The sequence below is a fragment of the Nerophis ophidion genome, linkage group LG11, assembly GCF_033978795.1.
Source record: "Nerophis ophidion isolate RoL-2023_Sa linkage group LG11, RoL_Noph_v1.0, whole genome shotgun sequence".
Taxonomy (NCBI): Eukaryota; Metazoa; Chordata; class Actinopteri; order Syngnathiformes; family Syngnathidae; genus Nerophis; species Nerophis ophidion.
In genome coordinates, this window is record NC_084621.1 from 61,359,905 (window position 1) to 61,371,299 (window position 11,395).

The window sequence follows — 11,395 nt, forward strand, 5'->3', positions numbered from 1 at the left end:
TTAAGTTGTATCTGCACTCTTCAGATAGCTCCAACACATGGTAAATGGGTTGTACTTGTAAAGCGCTTTTCTACCTTTTTAAGGAACTCAAAGCGCTTTGACACTATTTCCACATTCACCCATTCACACACACATTCACACACTGATGGCGGGAGCTGCCATGCAAGGCGCTAACCAGGGCCCATCAGGAGCAAGGGTGAAGTGTCTTGCTGAAGGATGGTAGAAGGTGGGGATTGAACCAAGAACAGCCTTTCTCCCAACTGTACCATGCCGTCCCCACACATGAGTTGTATCAAACAAAGATCATGCATTTAGAATTACAGTAATGCTCACACTCTAATGGTATTGTCTGTTAAAACAAGCATGCTATTTTTGTAAAGCCAACCTTTTTGTCAGTGTTTCTAACAGGCTTGTGCAAAATTCAAAATTTAAATTCCATTAATTTCAATTAAGTTTGATGTGAGGTTTTGCAATTAGGAAGTAGGCTTTCAATTTCAATTGAATTAGAAAGTAAAACTGAAGGTCCATTCATTGAATTGTCAGTTGATACTTTTGGTGAATCCCAGACTGGCTTCTGGTGATGTAACGATAAACTGTATAAATATGCCCCTGCAAAATTCTCGACAGTGAATATTATTGTATTGAATTCAAATTATCGTAAAGCCATGACTGAAAACACATTGCTAGACTCGCAGTAATACTGTTAATTTTCTGGAAATGCAAGTTAGCTCTAGCTTGTTAGTTAGCTTAAATGCTAACATGAAAGCCACAGACAATAATGTCTTTCCCCAATAACAAATGACATTAACCAATCTAAACTTGCATAACTTCACCCCGCAGCCGCCACATTTCCAATTTTCCTACCATTTTTACAGGGTGCTGCCCATGTTTTCCCATTCTGTCCACCCTGTAACTGTACATCTGTTCTTTGACTGTTTGGACAGAAAAAGTAATTTCTTTTTACTTTTGACAAAGTTCCATCCATTTAAAAACACATTACTGTCTGGACAACTAATATATTAAATAGTGCACATTGAACCTCTGAGACCAGAGGGATCGAACGATACTCGAAGGAATATGACTATGAATAGGAATATAAACTCAAGAGATGTCACAAACAGGAAGTGAAAGTGCCCAACACACTTTTATCCTTTATCATTACAAAAAAGACTAAAACCTTGACAAAATAAAACGGAAGATGAACATATTCAAACACTCATATAAAAATAATATGGCTCTTAAGACGCCAGATCACTATTTAATGATGTTTCTGCTGATTAAGTGTATTGTCTTTTATAAAATGTCTTAAATTAAACATACTTAAAATATTTTAATGTGTTCAAGTACTTTTTGAGCACATTCAACAATACTGTAAAAATTTTGGCCGCAACACGCAAGATACATTTTCATACAGTATATCCCTATTGCGTACGTGACTGTTTTACATATTTCATAAAATATTTTTACTGTGAACCTCTTGCACACATTTAGTACAACAGAAGTATTTTCATTGACAGTTAATAAAACCCATCCATCCATTTTCTACCGCTTATTCCCTTTCGGCCGCCCGATTGTAGCTGAGATTGTTAATAAAACCATCTTCTCTAAAACAGATACTTCAATTAAATGCATTCATTTAAAGGGGAACATTATCACAATTTTTGAAATGGTTAAAACCAATGAAATTCAGTTCCCAGTGGCTTATTTTATTTTTCGAAGTTTTTCTCAAAATTTTACCCATCACGCAATATCCTGAAAAACGGCTTCAAAGTGCCTGATTTACACCATCGCTATATCCACCCGTCTATTGTCCTGTGACGTCACAGCGTGAAGCCACCAGAAACAAACATGGCGCATAGCGCAGAAAGGTATAGCATAGTAGCTCGGATTCAGACTCGGATTTCAGTAGCGTAAGCGATTCAAGAGATTACGCATGTATTGAAACGGATGGTTGGAGTGTGGAGGCAGGTACCGAAAATGTAATTAAAGAAGAAACAAACTTTTGAGCCATATCACGACAGACAGCGGCACGGGAGGAAGCGCGGACGAATTTGGCGATCGCCTTCTAACGATTGGTATGTGTTTGTTTGGCATTAAATGTGGGTAGAGGGAAAGGCTGGATACAAATATAGCTACAAATGAGGCATAATGATGCAATATGTACATACAGCTAGCCTAAATAGCATGTTAGCATCGATTAGCTTGCAGTCATGCCGTGACCAAATATGTCTGATTAGCACTCCACATAAGTCAATAACATCAACAAAACTCACCTTTGTGATTTCGTTGACTTTATCGTTGGAAATGCATCTGCTTTGAGTGTCGCAGGATGTCCACACATTCTTGCCAACTCTGTGCCATCTCTGTCGTAGCATAGCTGTCGTCGGTACAGTGTGCAGAACAAATGAGGGACTTTTGCATATTTTGACCACTGGTGCAACTTGAATCCGTCCCTGATCGTGTTGTTATTACACCCTCCGACAACACACCGACGAGGCATGATGTCTCCAAGGTACCGGAAAACAGTCGAAAAAACGGAAAATAACAGAGCTGATTTGACTTGGTGTGTGTAATGTGTTTGAGAAAATGGCGAGTCGCTTCACGATTTGACGTCACGGGTGAAAGGTCATTGCTTTGACAGGCGAACAATTGAAAGGTGTTTACATCGCCAAATTTACCCTTTTAGAGTTCAGAAATCGGTTAAAAAAATTGTCTTTTTTCTGCAACATCAAGGTATATATTGACGCTTACATAGGTCTGGTGATAATGTTCACCTTTTAACAGTTTGCATGCTCACTGATAGTATGCTAACTGTTAGCATCTTGCCAATTTTGTAGGTCCATCCATTTTCTATTGCTTGTCTTTTTCTGGGTCGCGGGAGTGGCAAAATACTACAAATTACAGCAGATGTCTTTAGTTGTAATGTTTGTAAAGTATTTTTCGTAATTAGGCCACAACCAATTATTAAACTTGACGTTCTTGTTACGTGGCGGTATAGTATTTTCCTGAATTACAATTAATTGAATTCCACTTCCTGTAGTTCCAATTCAACATGAAATGTCGCCAATTTAATTCCAATTCTTCAATTGAATTTTTATTATTTTTTTTTCATTTTATTTTTATTGACATCCAGCATCAGACATTTCCATCCACTAAATCATATTCACATACATCACTCGGCCGTTGTCTGCCCTAAATGTCAAAAGTATTTTTGTTTACCACCCACCCCCCCAAAAAAAGAAAAAGAAACAGAGATAACAAAAACAAGGTAGTGTCTACAGTGCAGATACTACCTTGATTGATGTATGTGTAGCTGCTACACATACATCAATTAAATCAGCAAAAAATAGATAATACATTAATAATAATGAACAGAAATAAAATGAATATATACAGATACTTATATGAATATATACACACATAGGGAGTAATCTTTTTTTTTTTTTTTTTTAAACAGTACACTAATTCCAGAGATGTAAGTCAGGCTTAAGGAGCGTGACATATTTGACCCAGTTTTCCCAGTGTGAGGCAGATTTCTCCAATTTATAATTAATAAAGGCCGTTATCTTCTCCATTTTATATGTCCATTGTGGTTTCCATCCATTGCTTCAAAGTTGGGCTCTCCTGGGATATCTATTTCCTAGTGATGGTCTTTTTGCAAGCCACCAGTAGGATATTCATTAAGTATGTATCTTTCTTCAGCCAATCTTGAGGAGCAAATCCAAAAAACTAAGTTTTACTTTCAAGGGGTATTTGTCGTTTAAAAATATCCTGTAAAGCTTGGTGTATCTCTTTCCAATAGTCCTTTATGGTAGAGCAGTCCCAGAAAACATGGTAGTGGTTTGTGTTTGAATTCCCACAATTTCTCCAGCAGGCAGGGGAGTTATCATAGTGAGACTTCTGAGAAGGTGTAATAAAAAATCTGATCAAACTTTTCCAGCCAAACTCCCTCCACTTGGGTGAGCTGGTACAAGTCCATTGATATTTCCATATTATTGTCCATTATTCCTCCGATATAGTTATCCCTTCAAATGAATTTAATTAAAATTCCTAAAGCGGAATTTTGCAGAAGTCTGCTATCTCTAGTTATAGTTATTGTTCCAAACATGGCATCTGACTCAGTTAACATTGATGCTCCCCATGCAGGAAGTGAGGCAGACTTCAGTTCCTCCAGCAGCACAGGCAGCCTAAGGACCAGAGAGAGCCTGACTTCCAAATCACCAGGAAAAAAGGCTTCTTCTCGCAGGTCTGCATGTTTTTAATCACAATCCTAAAGTTGTTTGTGGAAACATAAATAATATTTTGTTTGCATCACGGATTAAGTCGCAGCACCCACATCAGATCACTCCCGGTCTTCAAACCAGCAGGGAGTCCTACCAGTAACCACGATGCAGATCTCTACGCTCCCTACAGAACTCTACCCAGGGTTGCTTCTTCAACCACCAACAGCAGCAGCTGCAACTCCAGTCCTACTTCCAGGTACTTTTTTTTAATGTCTACTGTATCTGGTAATATATACGGTTTATGATCAGTAGCAGTGGAAATCACAATTCAATCTGATTCTCAGGGTAATGATTTGATTCAAAATATTAACGACTGGTTCTACACGATTCTTGTTTCAAAGCGACCTTCGCAATGTACTGTTTGGTATAGTAATTATAATGGTTATGGTTTGTTTATTTTGAACATGTACACATATCGTACATATCTACATATTCTCATTTAGAGTAGGAAGAAGCAAAATCCATTTAATCCTTTTTCCAATTTATAGCAATTGCGAACACATTTGTTTACTTCCTGTTCTCATAGAAAATGCATAGATGGATGGAATTCTAAATAACAAATAAATGATGATAAAAAATATTTTCAGATCAAGTTATAAGAGGTATGACCAAGCAAAGTAAGCTTGGAGAAGGCCTAACACTTCTTTAGAAATGTATTCTTAAAAATATCAAATTTGGAACATTGAGAATTGATTTAGAATCGGTTTAATCAGAATTGCCATTCTGATTTGAATGTACTTTTTTTGAGCACCCCTAGTGAATAGTGTCACAGGGAAGCAAAAGCCTATCCTAGCTGATATAAAGCATGAAGTGGGTTTCGCCCTGAATTTGACCAACCATGTATTTAATATACATATGTATGTACAAATAGGGCAACTAAAAAATGTTTATATAGAATTCTATGCTATAAATAAAATAAATACAGCAAATAAAACAAAAATTGTGAGAATAATACTCATAACAATGAGTAAAATTAAAGTGACACAAAAAGGAAAACAAACATAAGAGTTTAAAATGATTAATACATAACGGCGTGGGGCAGTGGAAGAGTGGCCGTGCGCAACCCGAGGGTCCCTGGTTCAATTCCCACCTAGTACCAACTTCGTCACGTCTGTTGTGTCCTGAAGCAAGACACTTCACCCTTGCTCCTGATGGGTGCTGGTTAGCGCCTTGCATGGCAGCTCCTTCCATCAGTGTGTGAATGTGTGTGTGAATGGGTAAATGTGGAAGTAGTGTCAAAAGCGCTTTGAGTAGCTTGAAGGTAGAAAAGCGCTATAAAAGTACAACCCATGTATAATAATTAAATCTGCAAAAAAAAATAAAGACTCAGAATCAGCTTTACTGGCCAAGTATGTTTGACACACAAGGAATTTGACTTGGTAGACTTTGCTGTCTGTCAAATGCAAGAAAAAATGTTAACCTTTTTTGAAATAATTTAGATCGTAAAACAGCCAATATGATGGATAAAGTTAATTTCCTCTAATTCAGCCAGCTAGGATTACTTGTACTGATTAGGCTGTGGTTGGGATTAATTTGGATATAATAATTCAAAAGTCTGGATATAAGAGATGACCTACAGCTCATAATCAGATTATAATTGGTTTCAAGGCCAGCATGGGATAGTTGCTGTATTTTTAGACTTGGTCACTCATGGGACAATTGTGATCCCTCCGGTTCAATTTTGGACATTTTCTTTTTGGCACTCATTTCTTCCAAAATGCATATTGATGCTCCACTTGCGCAATTTTTAATGTCATCTTCTCACTACCTGCTGATGCAGACCACTTGCTTCAGAGCACTGAGTGATTGGAAAAGAGAGGATTTCAGGCTGCTTTGCATGCTGTGCAATTCCGCCCACTTACCCTCTGCATTAAAAACCAAAAAAAAACTAACCAACTTGGCCTTTACCAATTATTTTGGTGCATAAATCATGTGATGTAAAAAAAAAACATGTGCACGGTAATGAAATTGTCTGGATTAAGGTTTAACCAATAAGGTGATTTGTGTCCTTGTTTACTGAACGAGATAAACCGCATTCTGACTTTTTAGGCTCTTGTCTGCATGCCAGTAATCCTGCGTCAGACAGCAATTCTCGGCTCCAGTGAGCATTTACTCTGGCAGCGCTCTCTCAGGCACACAAATTGCCTTTTGCATGGTGCAATTTCTGACACAATTAGTGGTCTGTTCCGCTGGTGTTCTTTTAAGGGTAAACTTAATTGAATGTTTTTTTCCCCAACAGGCGAGCAAACTTGGGCCACTACCCTTATTGTGGAGATAACCATGGAATCAGACCCCCAAACCCTGAGCAGTACCTCACTCCTCTGCAGCGAAAGGAAGTGTCCATAAGGCACCTGAAAACCAAACTGTTGGAGTCTGAGAACCGGATGCATGACAGGTTGGTTCTAGAATTTGAACATTGTTTTTTTTTAAAAGGTTTTTCTTGGAATCTCTGTTTGGTCTCCATATTATCACTATTAGGGATTTGTTTATAAGTTCAATCAATCAATTGATGTTTATCTATATAGCCCTAAATCACTAGTGTCTCAAAGGGCTACACAAACCACTACGACATCCTCGGTAGGCCCACATAAGGGCAAGGAAAACTCACACCCACTGGGACTTCGGTGACAATGATGACTGAGAACCTTGGAGAGGACCACATATTTATTATTTTCTAACAATTAACATTAAAACACAGGCCATTCATAAACGTATCCATACATGCAACGCAGGTATGCTGGGTTAGGGTGGCACGTCCGGGTACCTCAGTACTGGAGCATGGTCCCGATTTTGCAGACTGAACTGGAGATTGGCACCGGCGGAGTGTATACCTGGAGAGCAGCAAGGTGTACAGGCGTGTTCTAGGATTAAAATGTGGGCTTGTATGGCAGCCAGGTCTGTTGACCGCTCTATGGGACGGAAAGGCACTGATGTGGTGTTAATACAGTTTTTTATGAATCCTTATGGGATCTACCGTAGAGGTCCCAAAGATGAACGAGTTGGTGACTCCTGCCTTAAATAAACTATCTTATACCTCAACTTCTTTGTCCGGTAACGCATGGTAAGGGAGCAAGTTTTTCTTGTTTTTCAGAGAGACCGAAATCGAAGAGCTCAAGGGCCAGCTTTGCCGAATGAGGGAAGACTGGATCGAAGAAGAGTGTCACCGGGTAGAGGCCCAATTGTCCCTCAAAGAAGCCCGTAAGGAAATCAAACAGCTGCGCCAGGTGGTGGAGACCATGAAGAACAGCCTGATGGAGAAGGACAAAGGAATACAGAAGTACTTCATCGACATAAACATCCAAAATCGGAAGTTGGAGTTGCTGTTGCAAAGCATGGAGCTGGCTCAGAGTGATGTCAGCCTGCCAGATGACAACACCCTGGACTTCATCTTTGAGAACCCGGAAAGCAGTAGGAAGAATTTGGTTGGCGAGGAAGGTGTGATGGACCTGGGGGATCAAGCAGCGGAGGCCATGGCTGACAGTGGACTGCTGATAAATGACGAGATGGCCAACAGAGCTGACATTTTAGAGCAGGTTTTTATGTCCACTGTTGTTGATTCCAGTCAGGACTCAAAACCTGGGATGGAGAGTAACCCCGGGTTGTCCACGTCGTCAGAAAAATCAGCGATCCAAGAAACCAGCTGCATCCTTTTACTCTCCCAGCAGAAGACTGAGGAGCGAGGGATCCAGACTGACATGATGCCCATGACTCAAGACATCCAGTCTCTGCTGCACCAGCTTCTTAAAGTCCAAGGCGGAAGCTCTCTTTCGGGCTCACAAAACGAGCCCGAGACCGCAACTCAGCCACCTGTCTTGATGCCTCCCACGCCCAACCCTGCGCCACTTGCCGACGTTGGCTCGTGCGGCTCAGATCCTGCAGAGAGCACCAGGTTCATGGATGAGCTTGATTTTGACACAAGCGCAGATAAACGTCCTCTGGTTGTGGTGGGCAAGCAGTATTGGAGCAACAGCTTTCTGGTGGATCTGGTCGCAGTGGCGGCCCCCGTGTTGCCAACAGTAGCCTGGCTGTACTCTCGACACGGCGTGGATGGAAGCGCTCCGGTCTACAACATCGCAGCTCTCATCCGGGGCTGTTGCATAATGGGATTGCGCTCTCTTCGTCACACCGCTCACAAGCCGGATATGTAACTGCTTCTAACCCGCAAGCACACGCCTCACTTTGAATTAGAAGCACTAAACCATTTTCGAAGTATAATTTTGGTGAACATGTAATCAATGCAGCTTTTTTGGGGTGCAGCACTAATACAGCACGATGTCATTTAAGACTATTTATTAATAGGGGTGATTTACCGTATTTCTAGTTCCTCTATAAGCTGATCATCTGGGTAGATGGTTGTGTTCTCATTGTTTTGTACTGTACCATGTTGTACTTTTTTTTTTTTGGAGGTAAAGTCAGGTTTAAGTTGTACATATTAGTTATTATTCAAAATGAAACTCTAAACCTTCAGTCAAAGCTTTAATGTGAATATCCTTTTTTGTTTGGGTTTTTTTTTTCACTGTTTGTTTCATTATTGCGTTGAACCGGTATTGCTATGGCAGAAAGTTGATAATGTGCCTGAGCTATGTGCAATACAAGTGTTTACATCAGAAGTCTATGGATATTTATTATTAAAGCAAGAGAATAAAAAACAAACTGTTTGGATATTGGTTTTTTTTTTGAACGGGTTGTGCTGGGATAAACTAAACTCTTATGTAAGAGACCTGTAAAAGTTAGCGCAGACCTTCATTTATTCAACATGTTCATATTAATAAATGAGTGGGAAATGTTCAGACAGCTAAACCGCAATCCCTTGAACATCTTATGTAAAAGCTTTCTCCGTTTGTTTTCCTGTCCCTTGTGTTAAAAGGCTGACAAGGTGCGGTGCATTAAATTCACATCACTTGAGCTGTAAAACTGTGCCCAAGCTGGATCAGTGCCACTGGAGAGGTTTCAGAATCATGATGTAACACCAATCTACTGAATAAAGCAGACCAGCCTGAAGAACCAAACGCTATCTCGTGACGACGTTCCACTTTGCCATGTTATGTAAGCAACATCTTTTGGTTCAGTAAGCATCAACAGTCTTGAGTCATAGGATGCGGTAACACCTCACTTTTGGGGCCAATGTTGTGTTAAATGTTAAGATAAGAGAAATGTGACCATTGGGCACAAATTTAGCTTGAATAGCCTGTCAAACAATACCAATGTCAAATTGAGTATAACCATGAAACGTTGCATTTGCAATGCATAGCTCGTTGCCCTTTAACCTGTCCATCAATAGGTTTAAAAATATTTAATATCCCTCTAAATGTTAAGTAAACATATAAATGTCAAATCTAAAGATATATCTCAACTCTAAATGTTACAATCTAAAAACATATGTTAAATCTAAATACAATTCTAAATCCATCCATCCATTTCTACCGCTTATTCCCTTTGGGGTTGCTGGTGCCTATCAGCTACAATCGGGTGGAAGGTGGTGTACACCTTGGACAAGTCGCCAGCTCATCGCAGGGCCAACACAGACAGGGCCAATTTAGTGTTGCCAATTCACCTATCCCCAGGTGCATGTCTTTGGAAGTCGGAGTACCCTGAAGAAACCCATGCAGTCATGAGAAGAACATGCAAACTCCACACAGAAAGATCCCAACCCCGGGATTGAACCCAGGATTTCTCAGGACTTTCGTAGTGCGAGGCAGACGCACTAACACCTCTGCCACCGTGAAGCCCATCCATCCATCCATTTTTTACCGCTTTTTCCCTTTGGGGTTGCGGGAGGCGCTGGTGCCTATCTCAGCTACAATTGGGCGGAAGGCAGGGTACATCCTGGACAAGTTGCCACCTCATCACAGATAGACAATATTCACACACTAGGGCCAATTTAGTGTTGCCTATCAACTTATCCCCAGGTGCATGTCTTAAGAAGTGGGAGAAAGCCGCAGTACCCGCGAAGCCCCTAATTCTAAATATAAATTTTAAATATAAATCTAATTTTAAATGTAAATCATGAATCTAAATGTTAATTCTACATCAAAATTTAAATATCAAAAATAAATCTAATGCACATGCTGAATCTAATTTTCCTATTCCTTTTCGGATGGAATGTAATGAAACACCTGGAAATAAGTAATGCATTGCATTGTATCGTACGCATGTTTGAAATAAACTATAACTGAACTGAAACATTAAAAATAGTTGTTAAATCTATATCCAAATGTTAATATAAATGTATTGTCTAGTGCAGGGGTGGGCATTACGTCGATCTCGGAGGGTGTGTCAGTCGATCTCAAGCCAGGCATTAAAAAATAGACATAAAAATGAGCAATCATCAATCATACCAAGACTTCACTTTCGTCAGTTGTTTGACATTCTCGGCACCCGAGGATCTTGTGAGATGACGCTGGCTGCTGCGAGCTCATATTTAAGAAAAAAATCACTCACAGGGCGGACGCAGAGAAACACATTTTATTTCTAGAGACGCCGTACCTACTGTCAAAACTCTAAAGACCGACTGCACAGTTCCTGTCTTCACCATAAAAGACCTGTTTCATCCTGCCTGTGCTAACAAAGTAAGAGTCTCAGAAAGCTAGCGTTCACAAGCTAGCAAGCTACGGAGTTTGATGCCAATGTATTTCTCCCCCGCCCTCAGCGACCGCTTTCTCACTTGCTTGCCCACCCGCACACTCACTGACGTCACTCACCTGCTGCCAGACATTAAAGGGCCACACACATATGCTACTCTCATAACAAAGTGTTTAAAAAGGAGTATGCAAGTTGGACAAATGAGATGCCAAATCCAACCACTTTCATGTGGTATTGGACAGAAAGGAGGACTTTTTTTTTCCTCCATTTGAACGTTATCAGCACCACTGTCTAATTCCAATCAATGCAAGTCATCAGAATCAAATACACCAACTTATATTCTTGTCTTCATGAAAGAAAGGAATCTATGTGTGTTAAACATGCTTGTATTATCATTAAACACCATTAACTTAACAAAAATGTCTCTTTCATAAATAAATATAAATTATAAATAGGAATGAGGTTGATCTCCTCGACTTGGTCAATTGAAAAGTAGCTCACCTGCAGAAAAAGTGTGAGCACCCCTGGTC

The 11,395-nt window shown here is 40.0% G+C and overlaps 1 protein-coding gene across 2 annotated transcripts in view; it reads left to right on the top strand.

Annotated features, from left to right (window-relative positions):
* The window catches only part of sybu (syntabulin (syntaxin-interacting)), a 46,644-nt gene extending 37,708 nt beyond the window's left edge, over window positions 1-8,936 (top strand). For both annotated transcript variants that reach the window (XM_061916405.1, XM_061916407.1), the window contains exons 5-8: window positions 4,147-4,246; window positions 4,324-4,479; window positions 6,523-6,678; window positions 7,375-8,936. In XM_061916405.1, coding sequence (XP_061772389.1) covers window positions 4,147-4,246; window positions 4,324-4,479; window positions 6,523-6,678; window positions 7,375-8,431 — 1,469 coding nt within the window. In that variant the 3' untranslated portion in view covers window positions 8,432-8,936. The remainder of the gene's footprint in view (window positions 1-4,146; window positions 4,247-4,323; window positions 4,480-6,522; window positions 6,679-7,374) is intronic.
* Window positions 8,937-11,395: the final 2,459 nt, after the last annotated feature.